This window comes from Urocitellus parryii, chromosome 11 (assembly GCF_045843805.1).
Source record: "Urocitellus parryii isolate mUroPar1 chromosome 11, mUroPar1.hap1, whole genome shotgun sequence".
Classification (NCBI taxonomy): domain Eukaryota; kingdom Metazoa; phylum Chordata; class Mammalia; order Rodentia; family Sciuridae; genus Urocitellus; species Urocitellus parryii.
In genome coordinates this window covers 45,317,904-45,337,904 of record NC_135541.1, presented here as the reverse complement: position 1 = coordinate 45,337,904, position 20,001 = coordinate 45,317,904, and the positions used below count along the sequence as shown (strand labels likewise).

The following is a 20,001-nucleotide window of genomic DNA, read 5'->3' as shown; positions in this document are numbered from 1 at the left end:
ATACACACACACACACACATATATATATAGAGAGAGAGAAGAGACCACTACTTATTCATCTGTGGGGGTGACCCAATTAAAAGGCAAGCTCACTACATAATCACCCTAGTATTAAAGTCACCAGCTAAAAAGCCATGTTCAAACACACAGAGCTAATACTTCAGTTTCTTAGTGCCCCACTCTTGAATACAAAAAGACCCAGAAGATCACCAGTCTTTAATGAGAAAAGCAGCTAGTGGAAAACCACAAGGTTCTAAGAAAAAGCAAAAACAGCAGCAACAAAAAAAGCAATGATCTAGAAGGAAACATAACAAAACAAACAAACAAACAAAAAAAAAACAGAAGAAAACTAAAAAATTACTATAATTAATTTCCTCAGGGAAATGAGAAAATACATCCTCAAAAAAGAATACTATGAAAAAGGAATAATAGAAAAGTACAAATAACACCTAAAAGTATATATTTATAACTGAAATTTAGGAACAATAGAAGAGTTAAGAAAATTTCCCAGTACAAAAATATGAAGATAGGGAAAAATTAGAAAAGCAATTAAGAAGGGCCAACAATTGTGTAATAAGAGCTGCAGAAAGAAAGAATAAAGAAAACAAAAGAGGAATTCATGCCTTTCTTCTGTATGTGTGTGTGTGTGTGTGTGTGTGTGTGTGTGATGTTGGAGACTGAACCAGGACCTTGCCACAAGCCAGGCACATGCTCTACTACTGAGCTATATCTGCAGCCACATCCTTTTCTTAGGAAGGTACTAGAAAGTATGCTTTTGCAAAAGAAGGAGTAAACTAAAGATAAGAAGACAGGAGATCCAATATAGGAAAGTAGCATTAGGTAGTTCCAAACTTGCAATTCTGTACCAGACCTACAGAGCAGTTAAGACTGGAGTGAAGAGAAACAGGAAGAAGTCAGTCACCAGAAAAGAAAGAAAGGAAGGCAAAAAGATATGATTCTCCTACATTTGTACTTAGTTATAATTTACTGCTAGATATTTGTATAAGACTGGATGTTTAGGAAAAAATAAATATGTACAGAGAAAACTTAAAGATAAAAAAAGGGGAAAGGTTAGTGCTAAGTCCAAGAAAAATGAAGATTAGGGAAAAAACTGCAATCATAATACATTATGTGATTAGTGAACTAATTAGTGTAATCAGTAACATTACTATGGCATGATGTGAACAGTGAATAGCAATTTAGAGTCTGTGCTATAACTATACTTGGGAGTCTGGCTGGAAGGAGAAATGAAGAGAAGGGATATAAAAAGAGAGCTAAATCCCTGCAAGTACTATAAGAGGATACTAACAATATCAAAAGTGGATTAATTAAGAAATTATAGACTATCTCTGAAGAGGTATCCTTTGGAGTAGGGAATAACATGGCAAGGTACTCCTGATTTTCAACATGAGCCTTTTATTGCAATTTTACTTTTTAAAATGTGTGTACTTTAAAACTGAGGCACCTGCCCTTCCCAGGAATCTGGGTAGAAGAAAGGAGAGAAGACGGGGAAAGAGAACCCAGAGTCCATAGGATTAAGTTCTTTAATCAAAAAGAAAGGGATTGGAGGGCCGGGGCTATAGCTTAGTGGGAGAGCACTTGCCTAACATGTATGAGGCACTGGGTTCAATCCTTAGCACTGCATAAATAAACAAAATAATAAAATAAAGGCATGCTGTACATCTACACAAAAAAATCTAAAAAAGAAAAAAAAACCCACTAAGATGGGAACAGGGTATTTGGGGGAACTGGCTGGAGGGAAAGTAAAGTTTAATGGTGTTTTGATTTTAATTCCATATCACTCATTACTTTGTTCTCAAGTAAAGAAGCCTGGGACACAATAGATAGACTTTTAAAAATAATAATACGTATGGAAATGGTGGGAAACCTTCAATGTTATACAAAATTACATATAAGAGGTTGTGAGGGGAAAGGGGGGGAACAAGGGAGAGAATTGAACAACAGCAGATGAGGTAGAGAGGGAAGATGGGAGGGGAGGGGAGGGGGGATAGTAGGGGATAGGAAAGGTAGCAGAATACAACAGTCACTAATATGCCATTATGTAAAAATGTGACTGTATAACCGATGTGATTCTGCAATTTGTATTTGGGGTAAAAATGGGAGTTCATAACCCACTTAAGTCAAATGTATGAAAGATGATAGGTCATGAGCTTTGTAATGTTTTGAACAACCAATAAAAAAATAATAATTCTTGCCTTAGTTAAGATTACATTTTAGTGAAATAACAGAATGTGTGCATATATGATATAGTAAAATATATACACACATGTATATATGTGTGTTTGTGTACATTTAAATGAATGATAGTAATGTGTGTTAAAGGGAAAAACAAAACAAGGACGAAGGTAAACTACAAATATACAAAGGATGGCCAGGGGAGGACTAGGAAGGTGTCCCTTGACTAAAGACCTGAAAGAAGTGAATGTCTGTAGGAAGGAAACACATTCCTAGAAACAGAGGACACCTATCATTTCCAAGGAGACTAGTGTGTCTGAACCTGGGAGCTGGCAGGAGAGTCATAGGAGATAAGGTCAAAGAGTTAATGGGGTGGGGGAAAAATTCCATTTAGATTCCCTTAATCCCTTAAGAATTTATAAGGGTATGGACTTTTATTCTGAATGAATTAGAAAGCTACTGTAAGATTCTGAATAAAAATTATTAATGCAATCTTAGTTACATTCTAAACAGAGTTGTTCTGGTGGCTGTGTTGATAACAGACTGTGGGTAGTGCAGGAGCAATAAGGAAGCTATTGCAATAATCCCAAGGAAGATGTAGTAATGTATTTTGAAGGTAAGATGATAGGATTTGCTGATGCATCAGACAAGAAGTACGAGATGGAGAAAGGGGATCGATCCAGTTTGGGAGATGAACATCCAGAAAATCAGTTGTATAAGTTTTTATACAATAATCGAATTCTGCTCATTTGTTTTATTTTACTTTAGTACTTTTATAATTCACTTTAATGTCAAATTTTATTTGTATGTATATAAAATAAAATATACATATTCCTTTCTATAAATAGTTCTCATGAAGTAAAATTCTAATAAAATATAGAAATATAACTAATTTTTATATTATAATTTAGAAATGGGTCTTTTTATTTAATAGTCTCATATTATAGCTTAAAGGAAATACCTAAACAAGTATTTTTATAAATATATTTATTAGGAAGGTCAAGATAGAGTTAACCCTACCACCAAGAACAACCATTAGAAAGGGGTAGATAAATGATTGTTGATAAGCATCTGAGAGCTATCAAGACAAGTAAGTCTCGAGAAGTAAAAATCTGAAAGAGATGAAATAGATTAAGAAATGATACAGGAAAGAAGACAATGGGAAAAAATATCTTTAAGGTACTGAAAGAAAACAATTGCCAACATGGAACTCTAAATCTAGTGAAAATATCCTGCAATACTGTGTTAGTCAGTGACTGCTATGACAAAATACCTGAGAAATTCAACTAAGGAATGACTTTTTGGTCCCAGAAGTTTCAGTCTATGGTTGGCTGGTTCCACTGCTCTAGGCCTGTGGGAAGGCACAGCATCACAGTAGAGAAGGTTTGGTGGAAAAGAGCTGCTCACCTTATGATGGCCAGGAAGCAGACAGGGAGGGATGGGGAAGGAAGAAACTAGGAACAAGATACAGTCCCCAAGGATTCATTCCCTTCAACTAGGTTTTACCTCTTACAGTTTCTATCACCTCATAATAGTCCCTTCAACTATGAATCCATCCACAGATTAATCCATTGATAAGGTTAGAGCTCGTGATCCAATCACTACCTAAGAGTCCCACTTCTGAACACTGCTGCACTGGGGACCAACCATTCACACATGAGCCTTTGGAAGACACTCTAGATCTAAACCATAATAAATACTAAAAGCAGGCTCTCCTCTTCCCTTTTCTCCCCATATAATTCATTCTAAGCCACTAGATGGGCTTTTGCCTGGGCAAAGGAGGCATCCAATCCAGGACGCAGGGAGTCTCTCTGGCTACTAAATACTAAATACACTGAAAGCTGACTGGAACTTGGTAGAAATCACCTTAATCAAGTGATTAAAGTTAACTTCACCAATAAAAAGACAAATCAAAATCAAGTGCCAATCAAGGAATGCAATGAGAAGAATACAGCATTCCCCTCTGTGATACACAAAAAATGTAGAACCTGAAATTCATGAGAAAATATCAGATAAACCCAAACCAAGGAAACAATCTACAAAATTTTCAAGTGTCCTATTTTTTAAAAAAGTGTCCTGTTTTCTCAGAAAAAATCAAGGTCACATAAAAGTCAAGAAAGAAAAGAAACTGATCTAGATTAAAGGAGACTCAAGATATATAAATGCAACATATTCTGAACTGGATTATTTTGCTACATAGAGCATTACCAGGATAAGTGGTGAAGCTTGTATAGTTTTTGAGGGGTAGAAATGTACTATGTGACTTTCCTGATTTTGATAGATAACTGGACACCAGGTATTAACTAACTCTCAAATAGTACAGTAAAGAATTATTTGTATTACATTTTCAACTTTTCTGTACATTTGCAATTGTTTCAATATTTTAATGAAAGCAAAATAAAGATATAGTCAAACAAGCAAAAACTGAGAGAATTTTTCACCAGCAAAAAGCACTAAAAGAAATAATAATGAAGAAAAAAAGAAATAATAATGAAAGGTCTTCAGAGAGAAGCAAAATGATCTGAGAAGAAAGCAGCATAATAAAGAAAGGAATAAAGGGCATCAGAAAGGGTAAGGTGACTATTAAATAAATGCAAGAAATTTTAATCCTACAGGATTCAAATTGTTGACAACAAAGCACAAAAACAATTTAAATGCAAGAAATTATTAGAAATAGAGGGACATAATGATTGTAAAATGATTCAAAGCAACAGGAAGGACTAACAATTCTAAATTTGTATGTGACCAATAATATAGCCTCAAAATATATCAAACAAAGGGCCAGAACAGGAGAAACTGACAACTCCATAATCACAATTGGAGACTTTTATCCCCTTTCTTTCAGTAACTTAAAAAACATGTAGGAAACAGGCATGGTGGTGCACAGCTCTAATTCCAGTTACTCAGGGAGACTGATTCAGGAAGATCGTGGTTTTGAAGCCAGCCTCAGCAATTTGGTGGAACCCTGTCTCAAAATAAAAAGTAAAAAGGACTAGGGATGTAGCTCAATGCACACTGGGTTCAATCCCCAGTACCAAAAACAAAGACAAAACAACAACCAAAAACCATGAAGGAAGGAAAAAAGGGCATAAAGACACAAGGGAGGGATAGGAAGGGAGGGAGGGAGGGAGGGAGGGAGGGAGGGACAGGGGTGGGGGAGAAAGAAAACAAATGAAACTAACAGATTAGAAACAAGGTTAAATAGAACTATTCCACAGAGTTCCTAAAGGCATAAGACAGGAACATCGGTTACTCTGAAAACACTTGCAGGAAATCAGACTTCATCATATTCACCTGATCAAATTCAACTTCCCTTGATTCTTCCCTCAATTGGATGATTTTCCTCTTGTCCACAGAGATTCCAAAGGTGACCATTTCAGTGAGATAAAAATCTATTAATAACTCTACCTGAAATGTGCTAAGATCACCATGCTAAAGAAAGGCTCACTTTACCTGTTCCGGATTCAAGGCATTCAGGCATTCTGAAAGCAGGTCATGAAACTGTGTTAATTAGGCCCATAATATTTAGAAGAACATTCAGTCTTCTCTTGGTGATTTCTTACTCGATGTGTGGCAGGTTTCATGGACCAGTTAAAATCCTTAATGATACGTAATGAATAAACACTCTGAAATGCTTTTGTACTTTTAAATTAAGTCTCCATTTTCTTTCTTTTAACACTGTATTTTTTTTTCTTCATGGAGCTTTTGATTTTTGTTATACAGTTGCATGTTTAATGTTCTCTTCTCCTCTATGCCACAAAGTTCATAAATCCAGGAGTCATAACTATCTTGCCACCACAGCATATCCAGCTCTAGAAATCACTGTCTAAAGTGAACACTTACTATGGGCTGGGCACCATTGTAGATGCTCTAGGATATATCAGTGCTTTGATTTATGTTTTAAAAGGATAACATGGGGAGGGGACTATTGAATTGAAAATAGGATGGGGCAGGAAGTAAGTCCTGGACATTAGTAAGAGGACTATTAAGGATGGTGTCTGAGACCAGGATAGCAGCAATAGAGATGGTGAAAAGTAGTCTTGAGTCTAGATATATTTTGATCATATAATTGGTTATGGAATGTGAGAGATAGGAAGGAGGTAATGCCAAGACTTTTTGCCTAAACAGATAAGACAGATTTTTCTTCAAATGAGATAAGGAAAACTAGAAGCAGAAAAGGAAGACCAGGAACTTACTTTTGGATAGGTAAATCAGACATGCAAGGGATGTTGAATGATAGCTGGACATACATAATTTGGAAAAGAGGTTTGGGGTAAAGATAAGAGCTTGGTTTTAGTTGACTTATTTAATTTTAAATATATTTGCAACACATGGAGTTAACTCAGTTTTAGTATCCAAAATTATTTTTTTAAAGAGAGAGTGAGAGAAAGGGGGGGAGGGAGGGAGGGAGGGAGGGAGGGAGGGAGGGGGAGAGAGAGAGAGAGAGAGAGAGAGAGAGAGAGAGAGAGGGAGAGGGAGAGGGAGAGGAGAGAGAGAGAGAGAGAGAGAGAGAGAGAGAGAGAGAGAATTTTAATATTTATTTTTTAGTTATCGGCGGACACATCTTTGTTTGTATGTGGTGCTGAGGATTGAACCCGGCCGCACACATGTCAGGCAAGCGTGCTACTGCTTGAACCACATCCCTAGCCCATAGTATCCAAAATTATAAAGATTTTCTTCAAATTGACATTTAAAGCTATGTAACTGGATGAGATCACCATGCTAAAGAAGGTATGAGAACTAAAGACTAGGAACTAAACACTAGGCCATGGTATACTTTCACCCAACTTTAAGAGATGAGGGAACAGCCCAAGAAGATGCAAGAAGCAGCAACTCATTAAGGAAAACCAAGGCAGCTGAGGCTCTGAAAACCAACTAAAGAAGGTATATGAAGGTGAAGGAGGTGTTCAGGTATGCTAAATGCTTCCATTAGAACAAGTAAGATGAAAACTAAGACTTGACCAACGGGGGGGTTACCAGTGACCTTGAAGAGTAGTTTTGGTGGAATGGTGGGGGTGAAAGCACTTAAATATTTGCTGAATTAATGAACTATTCATTTTTCTCCTAGTCACCAAGATGTAAAACAGACTTTCCGAGCTCTCCTTTTCCTTTGATCCCAAGTCCAAGTGGTAGCTTGATCTTGCTGATTTTCAAACCAATCCCTTTCTCTTCAAACTCACAGCTTCTGTTCTATCTAGTCAAGGTGCTTAAAGAAGGTATAACAAATCAACGAAGAAAAGTTGGACTTTTTTGGTAAATGATGCTGAAATAACTATTTATCCATGCTGTAAATGAAATTCACACGTGTGTTGGTGGGTAGGAGGTAGGTAGAAGGTACCTATATCAAAATATATGAGTTCTCAATGTAAAACATAAAACTTCTGGAGGGAATGTAGGAGAGTATATTTGTGATTTTTGGTTATTAAAATTTCTTTCATACTAAATCCAAAAAACATAAAGGAAAAGATTTACTGATTTGACTACATTAAAATGAAAGAAACATTAACAAGTAAAAATGGTAGCCTAGAAGAATATATTTGCAACACATGGAGTTAACTAAGTTTTAGTATCCAAAATTATAAAGATTTTCTTTGAGTTAAACAGTCCTATAGAAAAAGAGAGAAAGAAAATGAATAGGAAATTCATAAAAGAGGAACCAAATGGGCCCATAAACTTTAGTAAGATATTCAACCTCACTGTCAAGCAAGGAAATGCAAATTAAAACTACAAAGAGATACTATTTTATTTTTATCCATGAGATTGGTTAAAATCTTTAGAGTCTGACAATATCAAGTGTTGGTAAGGGTGTGAAGCACTGAAAATTCTCAGCAGTGCTTCTTATGATCACTTTGGAGAGTATCCGACAATATCTAGCAAACCCCAAAATACACATATCTAGCAATGTCTAATGTATCTAATGTGTATCTAATGTAATCCTAGTTAAAGTGTTAGATATGCATGTGCATGAATATTCTTTAAAATATTATTTGTAATTTAAAAATTAAATAAGTCATTTTTGCTTCTGGGAAACAAGTTAGGTGACCATCAACAAAAGAAAGTTTAAATAGTACATTGTAGAATTGACCACTATTCAACAGTGCAAGATAGGCCAAAATGTATAGATATCAACAATCTGTAAGTCACTGTTAAGTGAAAAAGTTATAGAAAGATTTTTTTCTTTTTTTGGTACCAGGGTTTAAACTGGGGTGTTTAATCACTGAGCCAAATCCCCGCCCTTTTAAATATTTTATTTAGAGACAGGGTCTCAATGAGTTGCTAAGTGCCTCACTAAGTTGCTGAGATTGGCTTTGAACTCACAATCCTCCTGCCTCAGCTTCCCGAGCTGCTGGGATTACAGGTGTGCACCACTGTGCCCAGCTTTATCTTTTTATATAAAAATATCACTGGTGAAAAGTTTAATAACATGCAAAGATGTGCTGTTTATAATATATATAAAGTATGCATATGATAAACTAACTCAGGATAGTAGTTACCACTAGGAAAAAAAAAAGAGAATAAGACTGGGAAAAGATTTAATTATTAAAGAATTCTTTAGCCTGGCATTCACACTTCTTCATAATATTATTTCAACATACTTTTCTTAACTTCATCCTTCTCTATTTCCATAGCAATGTTTCCTAAACCTTGGATGTTTACATATTGTCTTTACTATTTTTACTACATGTGCCATCTGTAGTATGATTAATGAATATTTTTCTTTTCATCATATATAATTCAAATAGCCTTGTAAAACCAGTAAAAATCATATTTAATATGTAAGATACATTTTCTAATATCACTATAAATACATAAGTATTAAAATGTTTGTCCTAGTGCCACCTAAAAAGAACATCAAAGTGTCACACTTCAGGTTGTTCTGTCTTACACAGTGGTTCTCAAATTTAATATATAAGAATACTTGGGAGGCTTGCTAGATAGAAATGGAGGCTCCCAGGCCACACATAGGGGTCTGATTCAGATAGTGAGAAGAAATCCTGCCCCTTTTATATACTGGACAACTAACAAATTGGATTATTCACCATTGTTTAGATAAACTTTACACTCTTTACCTGTATCTTTACTTTTATTAGTATCTCAGCTTGAAGCACTCCCTCCCTCTCACCAAGTCAATGAAAATTAAGCCTATACTTTAAGGTTCATCTTAAATATCACCATCACAATAAAGTACTTTTAATTTGAATGTGACATCTTTCTCATTTCAACACTCTTCCTTCCCCCATCAATTCATTTCTACTTCCGTACAGATGCTTATCATTTCACTGTAATATATGTGTACTTGTCTTATTCCCCCTCCTCAAGCATAAATGTTACTTGAGGGCAGAAGTCTTATATCTTGTTCAAAAGTGAGAATAATATCTTGGTCATTTTATATAATAGTTAATCAGATACTTGATGGACTGAACTCTGTTAAACACTGAATTTGTTTAACAATTTTATGTTAATACTTTAAATATTACACAGCATAAAGAATTATTAGAATATTCATTTATTGGGCATTACAAATTAAACATGAGACTCTGGACTACCTAGCTTCATTTTCAAAGTGAGAAAGCTGAAAATACAGCCTACATAGAAACAAGTATTTTTATTATTGCTGTGGGTATATACGTGACTGCATGACCAATGTAATTCTGCAACCTGTACACTCAGAAAAATGAGAAATTATATCCCATCTGATTCAAATGTATGATATGTCAAGATCATTGTACTGTCGTGTGTAACTAATTAAAACAAAAAAAAGAAAAAAAAGAAGTATTTTTTAAATTGTTTTAATTTTCAAGAGAAGAAAATAAAATAGTTAAACTGAAAATGGCAAATTCAGTTTTTAGAAAAAAAGAAAAACAACTTACAACTACCCAAGCAAAAGTAATTGACCAAATTATTAATTGACAAAGTGAGTCCTGGATATTGCTAAAAAAGTTCTTATAGAACTGCAAAGTTCATTGATTCTTACAAAATTCTCAGTGCTTTCAAAAGACATTTCAACATTGTTACTCTTTGCCTTAATAGTGCATATTACTTTGATGATCAAGAATAATAATTTATAATTTTTCCAGTGTAAAAACTATAATAACTATCTGTTGTTAATTAGAATAGATCAATATACAACTCACTTGTAAATTTTTGAGAATTTGGTCATAATAATTTGGTTTGCTTCTATTCTAGGAGTAGCCTGCTCTGTTATTTTAAACACATTTATCTTATTGTAAATAGAAAATAAATTCATGAAAATAGACAAATGGGACTTTTTAATGGAAATGTTCATCAACATTAATGTACATCACAATATCATCTGGATTTGTGACACTTTACAAAGACAAAGAACTATCAGACTAAAATATACAAGTGTAAACACTAATTTCAAGTAATAAAGGAGAAGGAAATGGAAAATATATATTTTGTTCTGTTCACCGAGGCCTTCATGTTGAAAGGAAGAATAAAAAGACAACAACTGTGAGAAATTAATAATAGGGAAAGGTTCTCCCATATCTAATTTTCTCCTCTCCTCATTTATTTTTGTCATATTCCTGTTAAATTTCCTTTTTCACATGGCAGGTCAAGCAAACTAAACCTAATCTTTAAAAAGATTCTTTACTTAACCTTTTTATTCCATTTTTATATTTTGAAAATAAAACTTCAACTTATTATTATTCTATTTTTATATTGTGAAAATAAAATTTCAACCTATTATGTCCATTTTTCCAAATAAAATTAACTGTAAGCAAAAGAGTAATAAATTACTACTATATCTGAGCCCAAGTTAAGAATTACTAAAAATGCTTCTAGTACTGGCTTTAAGTAAGATAAAAGGATAATCTATAACTACTGGTGCTAAGAAAGAGACCTGTCCAGTTACACTTACTTCTTAAATAAATAATCTTTTTTATTTTCTAGTAGGAAATATAGACATGGATTAAAGCTCTCTACGTGTTTTAACAGTACTCAAACACCAAAAACATGCAGAAGTTTAAAGGTAATGAGAAAAAAGTTAAATAAACCTGTTTCAAAGATTCAGCAAGTAGAATAAATCAGATTAGACAAGCTTATTGGAAGGTAACAACACAGCTCATTTGATAAAGCAGTTCTGAGGAATCCAAAAATACCATTTCTCTTTAAAAAAATAAAAGAAGCACTTGGACTAACAAGAAATAATGCACAATTTGGCTTGATCAAATACTTCATTAATTTTTTTCTGCCCCTAAGGGATTGCCCTTTTAAATCCTCTTCAAATAGAATATAACCCAATTGCTTGCCCATTTCTACAATTTGCAGGATTTTTATTTCAACAGTGCCACCTAGTGGAACAATCAATACTTTGACCTGGTCACAGACTCCTCACATAGTTTTATTTTCTGATTCACAATACTCTTAATAATAAATTAACATTAAAGGTTAAAGTTTTACAAAATATCATAATTTAAAGATTCCCGTCTTCTAACAGACCGTCTCTAATAAAAATCAAGTCATTTATAAATGTTATTATATTTTAAATGCAGGTACCTTAGTTATTTCTTCAGAAGCTCGTTCGAAGTCCTTAACATTTCGACAGTAAAATCCTATTGTACAGCTAGGATCCATTTTTCGAAACGACATCTTTTTGGGAGAAGGGCAGTGGAATGTCTGTAATTTTAAAACTTTTTTAGGATTAATTTATATTTACTTGGTGAACTTAAGTATATACAAGAATGCTAGTTAAGCTTCGTTATCTAGCTTTTTCTCAAAACTATAAACACATTTTTCAAATGGTATTTTAGTCTTTCCCACTCCCCAAAAGTGTAAAACACGAGCCAACATGGTATATATTTAATTCACCAAATCTACACCTTATGTGACATTAGTATTATTATACAAAAGAAAGGAAGTGTGTAGAAGGTGGTATGCTTTTCTAACACTTGGAGAAGGGAAGAAAAATGGCGCCACTGAGTGACATCAGGGGCTAGTACAAGGTTTAGAATCCAGTTAGCCATTTCTATGAAGTTGAACTTAAGTCTGTCTAGTAAGAGATTCCTTGTTTAATGCTTACAAACCTTTTAATATCCAGGCTTTTAAAGCAAATAAAAAGCAGACTGATGTAAACCTTGTATTGATATGAAAAGAAAACAACTTGACAAGAGTTTTACCAATGGACACAGTACATAACTGCATATTCTTCAATTTGCTTTTGTGAAAACTGCCTTGTTATGTTCCTTGCCCTCTTTTTCACCAGTCCTCTTGTCTGTCTTAGTTTGCTTCTCTCAAGTTGTCTCAGTACCACAGTCGTAAACAGGTTGGGCAGGCTGCCCTTGTTTCTCTCCTCTCACTAATAGGATTTGTTTATTTATGAGTTTAATATCTTTAAGGAATACAATAGTAGGAAAAGGGCTGAATATAGAGCTAATCATTGCAATCTTTTTGTTCTTCACCACCATACTTTTGGTACTATGTTTAAGATATTATATATATATATATATTTTTTCATTATATACAGATACACACACACACACACACACACACACACACACACACATATATATATATATATATATATATATATATATATATATAAATTAATATATGAATGCTTGGGTATCTCATTCTTAAAAATCATGCTTCCAAGTGCTTTTCTGTTAAGTATTTTTTTAAAGTCCATGTAAAATTAGAAGGATATAATACTATATATATTAATATTTGTTGATATTTGCATGGACTCTATAGATCATACAAAAATTTAACAAGTTTAAGGAACTGCAGATTGAAGACAAATGTAGGAAATTCTCCACTGTGTATTTTATATTTTTAAATTAGGAAATAATCTCAGCTGGATTTGAACTCATAAACTTAATATTTCCCTACATTCAATGCCTTAAAACTAAGGGATTTTAACTTGAAACTATTAAAATGTACAAAAGTATAGGCTATCTCATTTGTTATATTCATAGTAAATCAAAATTACACTTTTCTGTCTCCCTACATCCTAGTCATCCAATTACTGTGACATATTAGCACCAGGGAAGATGCAAAATGCATACATTTGACTGATTTTTCCCTTAAAAATAGTTCAAATGTATATTAGATTCAAATCCAACAATAAATACTTCAGTAAATATAGATGAAATTAGTTTTTCAAAACTCTGACTTCAACAAAATGCTTAACTAACACTTACTTTACATAGTGAGATCCAACCTACCTAAACTAGAACCTCCAGGGTACAAGTCAACACAAGTATTATCTTATTGGACTATTCTTAATATTTCACTCATTCTATTTGTAAATAGATATTTAAAACAGATCTGGAAAGGCACAAAAAAAGCTAAGTAAGCCTGTTACTTAACAAATCACAGGACTATGTTAGGATATAAGACACATTTCTAAATCATACTCACAAGAAATCATTCTACATACAACATGTCTAAAAATAGCCATTTGCGAAGCTGATTGCAAAGCCAGCAACTAGGAATGTTTCTTTAGTTTGCCCAAAAAGTGTATACAAGGTTCAACAATGTTTTTTAATTCATCTATTAGGCTGTTCTATACTAAAGCACCAATAAGTTTTCATGTAGGAACCAGTAACACTAACTAAAATAAGCTCACTTATATTTTACTGTATTATTTCAATCATAATAGATAATTATGACAAACACTAAATTATTATCTATGGTTACTTTGAAACCTACAAAGAACTTTTAAAAATTATTCACAAAAGCACAGACATAAATCTGAAAGCTGAAATTACTACTGGATGTAACTACATGAGTTTTAGGACTCATTATAGAGAGGCATTTTATGTCACTTAAAATTATATTGTTCTGTTTATCCAAGATTATGAAGTCAAACCAATATTAACTTATAATTCAGAACCATTTTTGTTAATTGCAAAAAATAAAGGTTAGAATTTCAAAGTATTTTCCTAAGTGGCAATGTACACAAGGCTATGTTCACTTTGTGGTAATTCTTTAAGCTATGCACTTATGATTTCTTTTTATTATGAGGTTTGATAAGAACAGCTGCTTCTGCCTCACAAACACATTTTAGGGAATGTTCATTACTTATGCTTCCATGATAATACAATGCATTTCTTGGGGGCAAAATGGTCAGGAAGAAGTCAATTCCCATTTATTTTGTTTTTTAACACACTATTCATTGCCTCAAAAAATAGTTAATAGGCACCTACTTAAATGCCAAGCAGTTGTAAGTTTATTATTTGGAATAGTAGATTTTAATACCTAAACATATAAATAATATTAAAATGAATATTTTTAGGTATAAGAATGCTATTTTGGAAATTTAGATGAAGCTTTTTAAGGTAGTCTGAGAACACCCTTTCTAAAAAGTAACTTCTACCAACTGTAATTCCCATGTGTGGCTTACAGTGTATATCTTCACTGACAAATTCACTTATTCATCTACCTAGTGACTTTCATGCCACTATTTCTAAGATTACTAGAAAGATTAAAATAGTCACCACCATATGAACCTCCTAAAATCTGGTACTTGGAATTGAGGACTCAGGAATCAGAACAGCGTAGCCTATCTATTAATAGGGCTTTTCTTACTTTTTAAACAAGGTAAGAAAACTTCGGTTATTTGTAAGAATTAGAAATTGTCATTCTGAAAACATGCATTAAAAATATGAACCAGGCTGTGGTTGTGGCTCAGTGGTAGAGCGCTTGCCTAGCAAGTGTGAGGCATTGGGTTTGATCCCCAGCACCACATAAAAATAAATACTGTTAAGAATAATAACAAAGGATATAATCTATTTAAATATCTTTTTCAATCTTATATTCTGTTACCAATAAAGATATTGTGTCCATCTACAACTAAAAATATACATAAGAAAATATAAACCAGGGGCTAGGGTTGTGGGTCAGTGGTAGCATGCCCAAGCATGCCCACCTAGTACACATGAGGCACTGGGTTCAATCCTCAGCATCACATAAAAATGAAATAAAGATATTGTGTCCACCTACAACTAAAATATAAATATTAAAAAAAGAAAATATGAACCAATATTCCCTGTTTACAAAAGTTGGTTTTATATATATACATACACACACACACACACACACATGCATATGTATATACACATATATGTATATATAAATGTGTTACATTTATATATTTGTATATGTATCTATGTATTTATAAATGTATATTATATATAAATGCATCTACATACATAGCAGTTATATGATAAATATACTGTATGTGTATATGTAAATACATTGATGCACACATACACATCATTCATATATATATATATATATATATATATATATATCCATCCACTAGTCCTTCCACTCCAACAACTGAAACTCCGCCCTATCCAAACCACTGACAATGGAAATCCACAATTCAACTACCCTCACTGCTAAAGCCCATCTGACTTCTTTCCACTTTTCTATAATTTCAAGTTATCCTTTCATGACTTTTTTAAGGTTGTTAATGCTGCTTTTTTGAACTCCATTATCTGTATAAAAATTATAGAGTGTGAGTTTACATATTAAAATGTACCCTCACACTGAACTGTGTGTCCCATTCCTCAGTGCTGACCAAGAATATAATATCTCTGCCATATCCTCCCTACTGGGCTCAGAATCTAAACATGACCTCCATGTATTTTGAAGATACTCAAGGAAGAGTTTCTTAACAGGTAGTATAGAAGCTCTAAAGTATATATTAACTCAATAGTATATACTAATATATTCTATAAGGCTGCATTTCAAGAATTAAAAATTCAGTAGAAATATATATAATCAAAGCATTTGGAGTTATACAGAAGAAGAGAGTTCACAGAAAATTTTACACCCAGAAAGAGTTCAACAAATGATAAGTAAAACAGAAAGAAATGAGTTATCTCATGTGGTTTCAAATGATTAAAAGTTCAGGGGGCTGGGGATGTGGCTTAAGCGGTAGCGCGCTCCCCTGGCATGGGTGAGGCCCGGGTTCGATCCTTAGCACCACACACAAACAAAGATGTTGTGTCTGCCGAAAACTAAAATGTAAATAAAATATTTTAAAAAATGATTAAAAATTCAACTCTAGAAATGTAGGAATTCAATACCATAAGAATAATAACAAAAGGTATAATCTATTTAAATATCTTTTTCAATCTTATATTCTGTTTCCATTCTACTGAAATTTTCACAATATTACTGAATTTAAGGCACTCATTTAAAATACCAGGACTATAAGCAATTATTACATGGAATTGGAGAGAATATCAAAAAAGGAATCTCTTCATCTATTGAACACAAGAAGTATTGATTTTAAAAAGTGTTGCCCACAAAAATGATTTTAATAACTGAAGTATGAAGCCAGGCAAGGTGGCACACACCTGTAATCTCATCAACACAGGAGGATCTTAAGTTCAAAGTTCAAAGCCAGTCTCAACTACTTAGTGAGATGCTAAGCAATTTAGTGAGAACTTATCTCAAAAAAAAAAAAAAAAAATGAAAAGGGCTGGGAATGTAGCTCCGTGGCAGAGCATCATTGGGTTCAATCTTAGAAAAGTACTACTTCTACTACTATAACTTTATAACATCAGTTGCAAAATTTCAATAGCATATACACATACAACCAATAGACCAAAGCAAGGATGATTAGCAATATAAGGTACTTAATAATATAGGTAGTTACTTGGAACATTGTAAACTTAAAATGTGACAAAAAGCAGAAAGTACAATTTCATTCCTGGAAAAAGATAGACTTGCTAAGATTTTTATATTCTTGTGGGAAAATAAATGATGCTTTTAATTACACAATCTAAGATAAATCTGTGCACTAGAGAAAAGTAAAAAACTTTTAATAGGAATTACTCATACAGGTTCAGACAGTCTTCCAGAAACTCAAAAATATAACATCAAATCAACTATATTAGTGTTCCAGTGTATAAGGAATAAGTTCTTCTGACTTTAATGTACTTAATTTCATCAAAGTAAAATTTTTTTTCTTTTTTTTTATTGGTTGTTCAAAACATTACAAAGCTCTTGACATATCAAAGTAAAATCTTTAAATCAATTCTTTCAATTTTTACTACCACTATCCTATTTCAAGCTTTTATTAATCTGACTCACTCCTAGACAGTTGCCAGACTCCCCATAATGAACTCCAACCTTTCTAATCTTAATTGCTTAGACATAATCAGTATATTCACTAACCTGGTCCCTTTGCAGAACCTCTCAAAATATTAGATAGTGTCTCACTCTCTATTGGCAAAAATTATCAAGACCCATAATCTTTTAATTTGCCTATTTTAAGTAATACTAAAATGCTATGAACAATTTTCCATCTGAATCTCAAATATCTACTATCAGTTTGGTACAGATAAATGTAAATATAACTTAGATATAAGAATCAGTGCCTCAAGACCACAATGCAAAGAGAGAGAGAATAATGATATGGTTCATATAGCACAATTCTGTGGTGTCTCACCTCAATTAAATCAACTAACTAGCAAATATCTAAAGTTTACATGCAAGTTGCTAACAATGAAAAAAAGAAAACCTGATCTCTGGCCTCAAGATGCTTATATTTTAGTTGAGGAAATAATTTACAAAGGCTGTGACATTATATCATAATGTTTCTTTCTAAACCAGATTATATCTTGCAGTTTATTTTCATAATCTACCCCTTAAATACTAGTAAGTATTAATATTAGCTAGAAAGTTATTACTAAAACAAAAAACTTAACCACATTTCCAACTTGCCAAGTCCTCATGTATTAGTGACCCATGCTGTTGAATTGATTAAAATTATCATATTCTAAAAAAATTATTTTAGTCTGTAGAACTATTTACTGGGAAAACACTTAAGAACTCTCAAAATTTTCTCAATTAAAACATGGATCATAAAATGACCAATTTAAGAGGAAAAAAGGTACAAAATATAAGCTAAAACAAATAAATATTAGATTCCAACTAAGCCCCTAAAAACTCCTAAACTAGAGGTTAAGGTTTAAGACTAGTAAATAATAATTAAATAATTTAGTGGATAATCTTATTTTGTCACTTTACCTCAAGTCTTTCACCTTCTCTTTTTCTTCTTTTCTTCTTCTTTTTGCAAAACATACCTAACGCATTTTAAATTCTTCAGTACAGTTTAGCTGTCTTTCTACAAAATTACTGAGAGGCTTGATCATTTATTTTAGTAAGACTGGGTATCTAACAAGTTAAAGACAAAGATAAATGAAGAAGGTAGTATATTTTAAATTAAAATTCAGCAACGAAGCATTTAACCTTTGACCACTGTATTGACAATAATTTTATAAGAAGGCAAAATTAACTTGTAATTGTAATACAGCATAGCTATCTTGCACATTTCTAAATAATTAGTTTGCTTCATATGATAAAAAAACAATACTATCTCTAGATGTATAGTACCTCAAGAGGAAAATCCTTTATGCTGACATCTACAAAAGATTGGCAGTAATGAGGATCCATGTAAATCAAACTGTCATCTACAAGGACAAAACAGAAGACAAGTAATTCAAAAAACACCTTATTATTACACTGCTTACAATCCAATTTCTATGTAGAACAGCTGAAAAAAAACTCTAGGAGTAACAGCTTGCCAGACTGATATTCATTGACTGAAACATAGGTTTGCATAGGATAGATTAACTTTTGCATAATCAAATATGCTTGTATAAGCAGAATTTTTATAAAGTGATGAGACTGTCATTTAATTTTTGGTGATAAAATTACTTTCACAAACACACAATTATATTCTACAGTTTGCATATGAAAAATGTATTGCACTTCTCTGTCCTGACAGGAAGAACATATTGCTTGTCATTTTATCATCAACTAGCACTACTAAGACTGGTAAAAAGTAAATATGTGAATAGCAACTGCCAGAACGTGGCAGCTATGGCTTCTGAAGTTCAGTGAGACCAATAAATTATGCCTTGTTTATGCAATAACAGAAATTAAGCATACATTTTACGGAACCCAATTATACTGTGAGCCAAATGACAGATGAGTGGCTACCGCAGGACTGATGAATGTATGAGGTATTCCTTTTGCTCTGTTAATTATACTGTTTCCAGCTGATCTCATATTAACTTTCTGACTTAAAAAAAAATGAAGAGATATATTTTACAAAATCACTAACCTTGAAATCCAGCAAAGTAATATGACTGTTTAGGTTTGCCACCAATAATACCCACACAATATTCAAGGCTCAGAACACCCTGCCAAAAGAAATTAAAACAAGAGTTAGTCAAGAGACGAATGATAATTATTTAAAACAACTCAATTTGTTTTACCAATACTAGTAGTTCCCAAACTTTTCACCAATTAGTTACCACTTTTATTACATTTGCCCCATGTTCTGAAATCTTTTCTTCCAAACTGCCTTCTCCTTTCTTTAAATCACTCAACATTAATAGAAATTAAATATTGTGATCAGCATGTTGTTCAACAGCATTAAACTCCTACTATGAAACAGATACAGAGATAATGTTACCCCATTAAAGCAACAAAATTCCTGCCAAAGCCCCAACACTTAGCTTTCCAGTTACTGGGGCAGCATTATGGTGACCAATGTAATATTGCATCAGACTTTTTGAAATGCTAAACCTAGTTCTTAGAACTCATGATTGTTTTCATTAAGCTTCTGAGTTTTCAAATCCCAAACTGAAAACCATTTTTCTAATCAAATCATTCACTTACTTGACACATTTTTTGTGCTGTTTCATTTAGAATAAACATAAAGACTAATTAATGAAAACAACTTAAGGAAAATAATTATTGTATCCAAAGTCAATTTATTTTACTAATCAAAAAATATCAGGCATACCTCAA

General features: G+C 32.8%; 1 protein-coding gene across 7 annotated transcripts in view; it reads right to left on the bottom strand.

Moving 5' to 3' along the window:
* Positions 1-20,001, bottom strand: part of Atg4c (autophagy related 4C cysteine peptidase) — a 93,580-nt gene that overhangs the window by 15,360 nt on the left and 58,219 nt on the right. For 6 of the 7 annotated variants that reach the window (XM_026408742.2, XM_026408739.2, XM_026408740.2 and 3 more), the window contains 3 exons: positions 19,310-19,388; positions 18,577-18,653; positions 11,719-11,838 (listed from right to left, as the gene is read on the bottom strand). In XM_026408742.2, coding sequence (XP_026264527.1) covers positions 11,719-11,838; positions 18,577-18,653; positions 19,310-19,388 — 276 coding nt within the window. The remainder of the gene's footprint in view (positions 1-11,718; positions 11,839-18,576; positions 18,654-19,309; positions 19,389-20,001) is intronic. The other variant, XM_026408743.2, reaches the window with a different exon arrangement.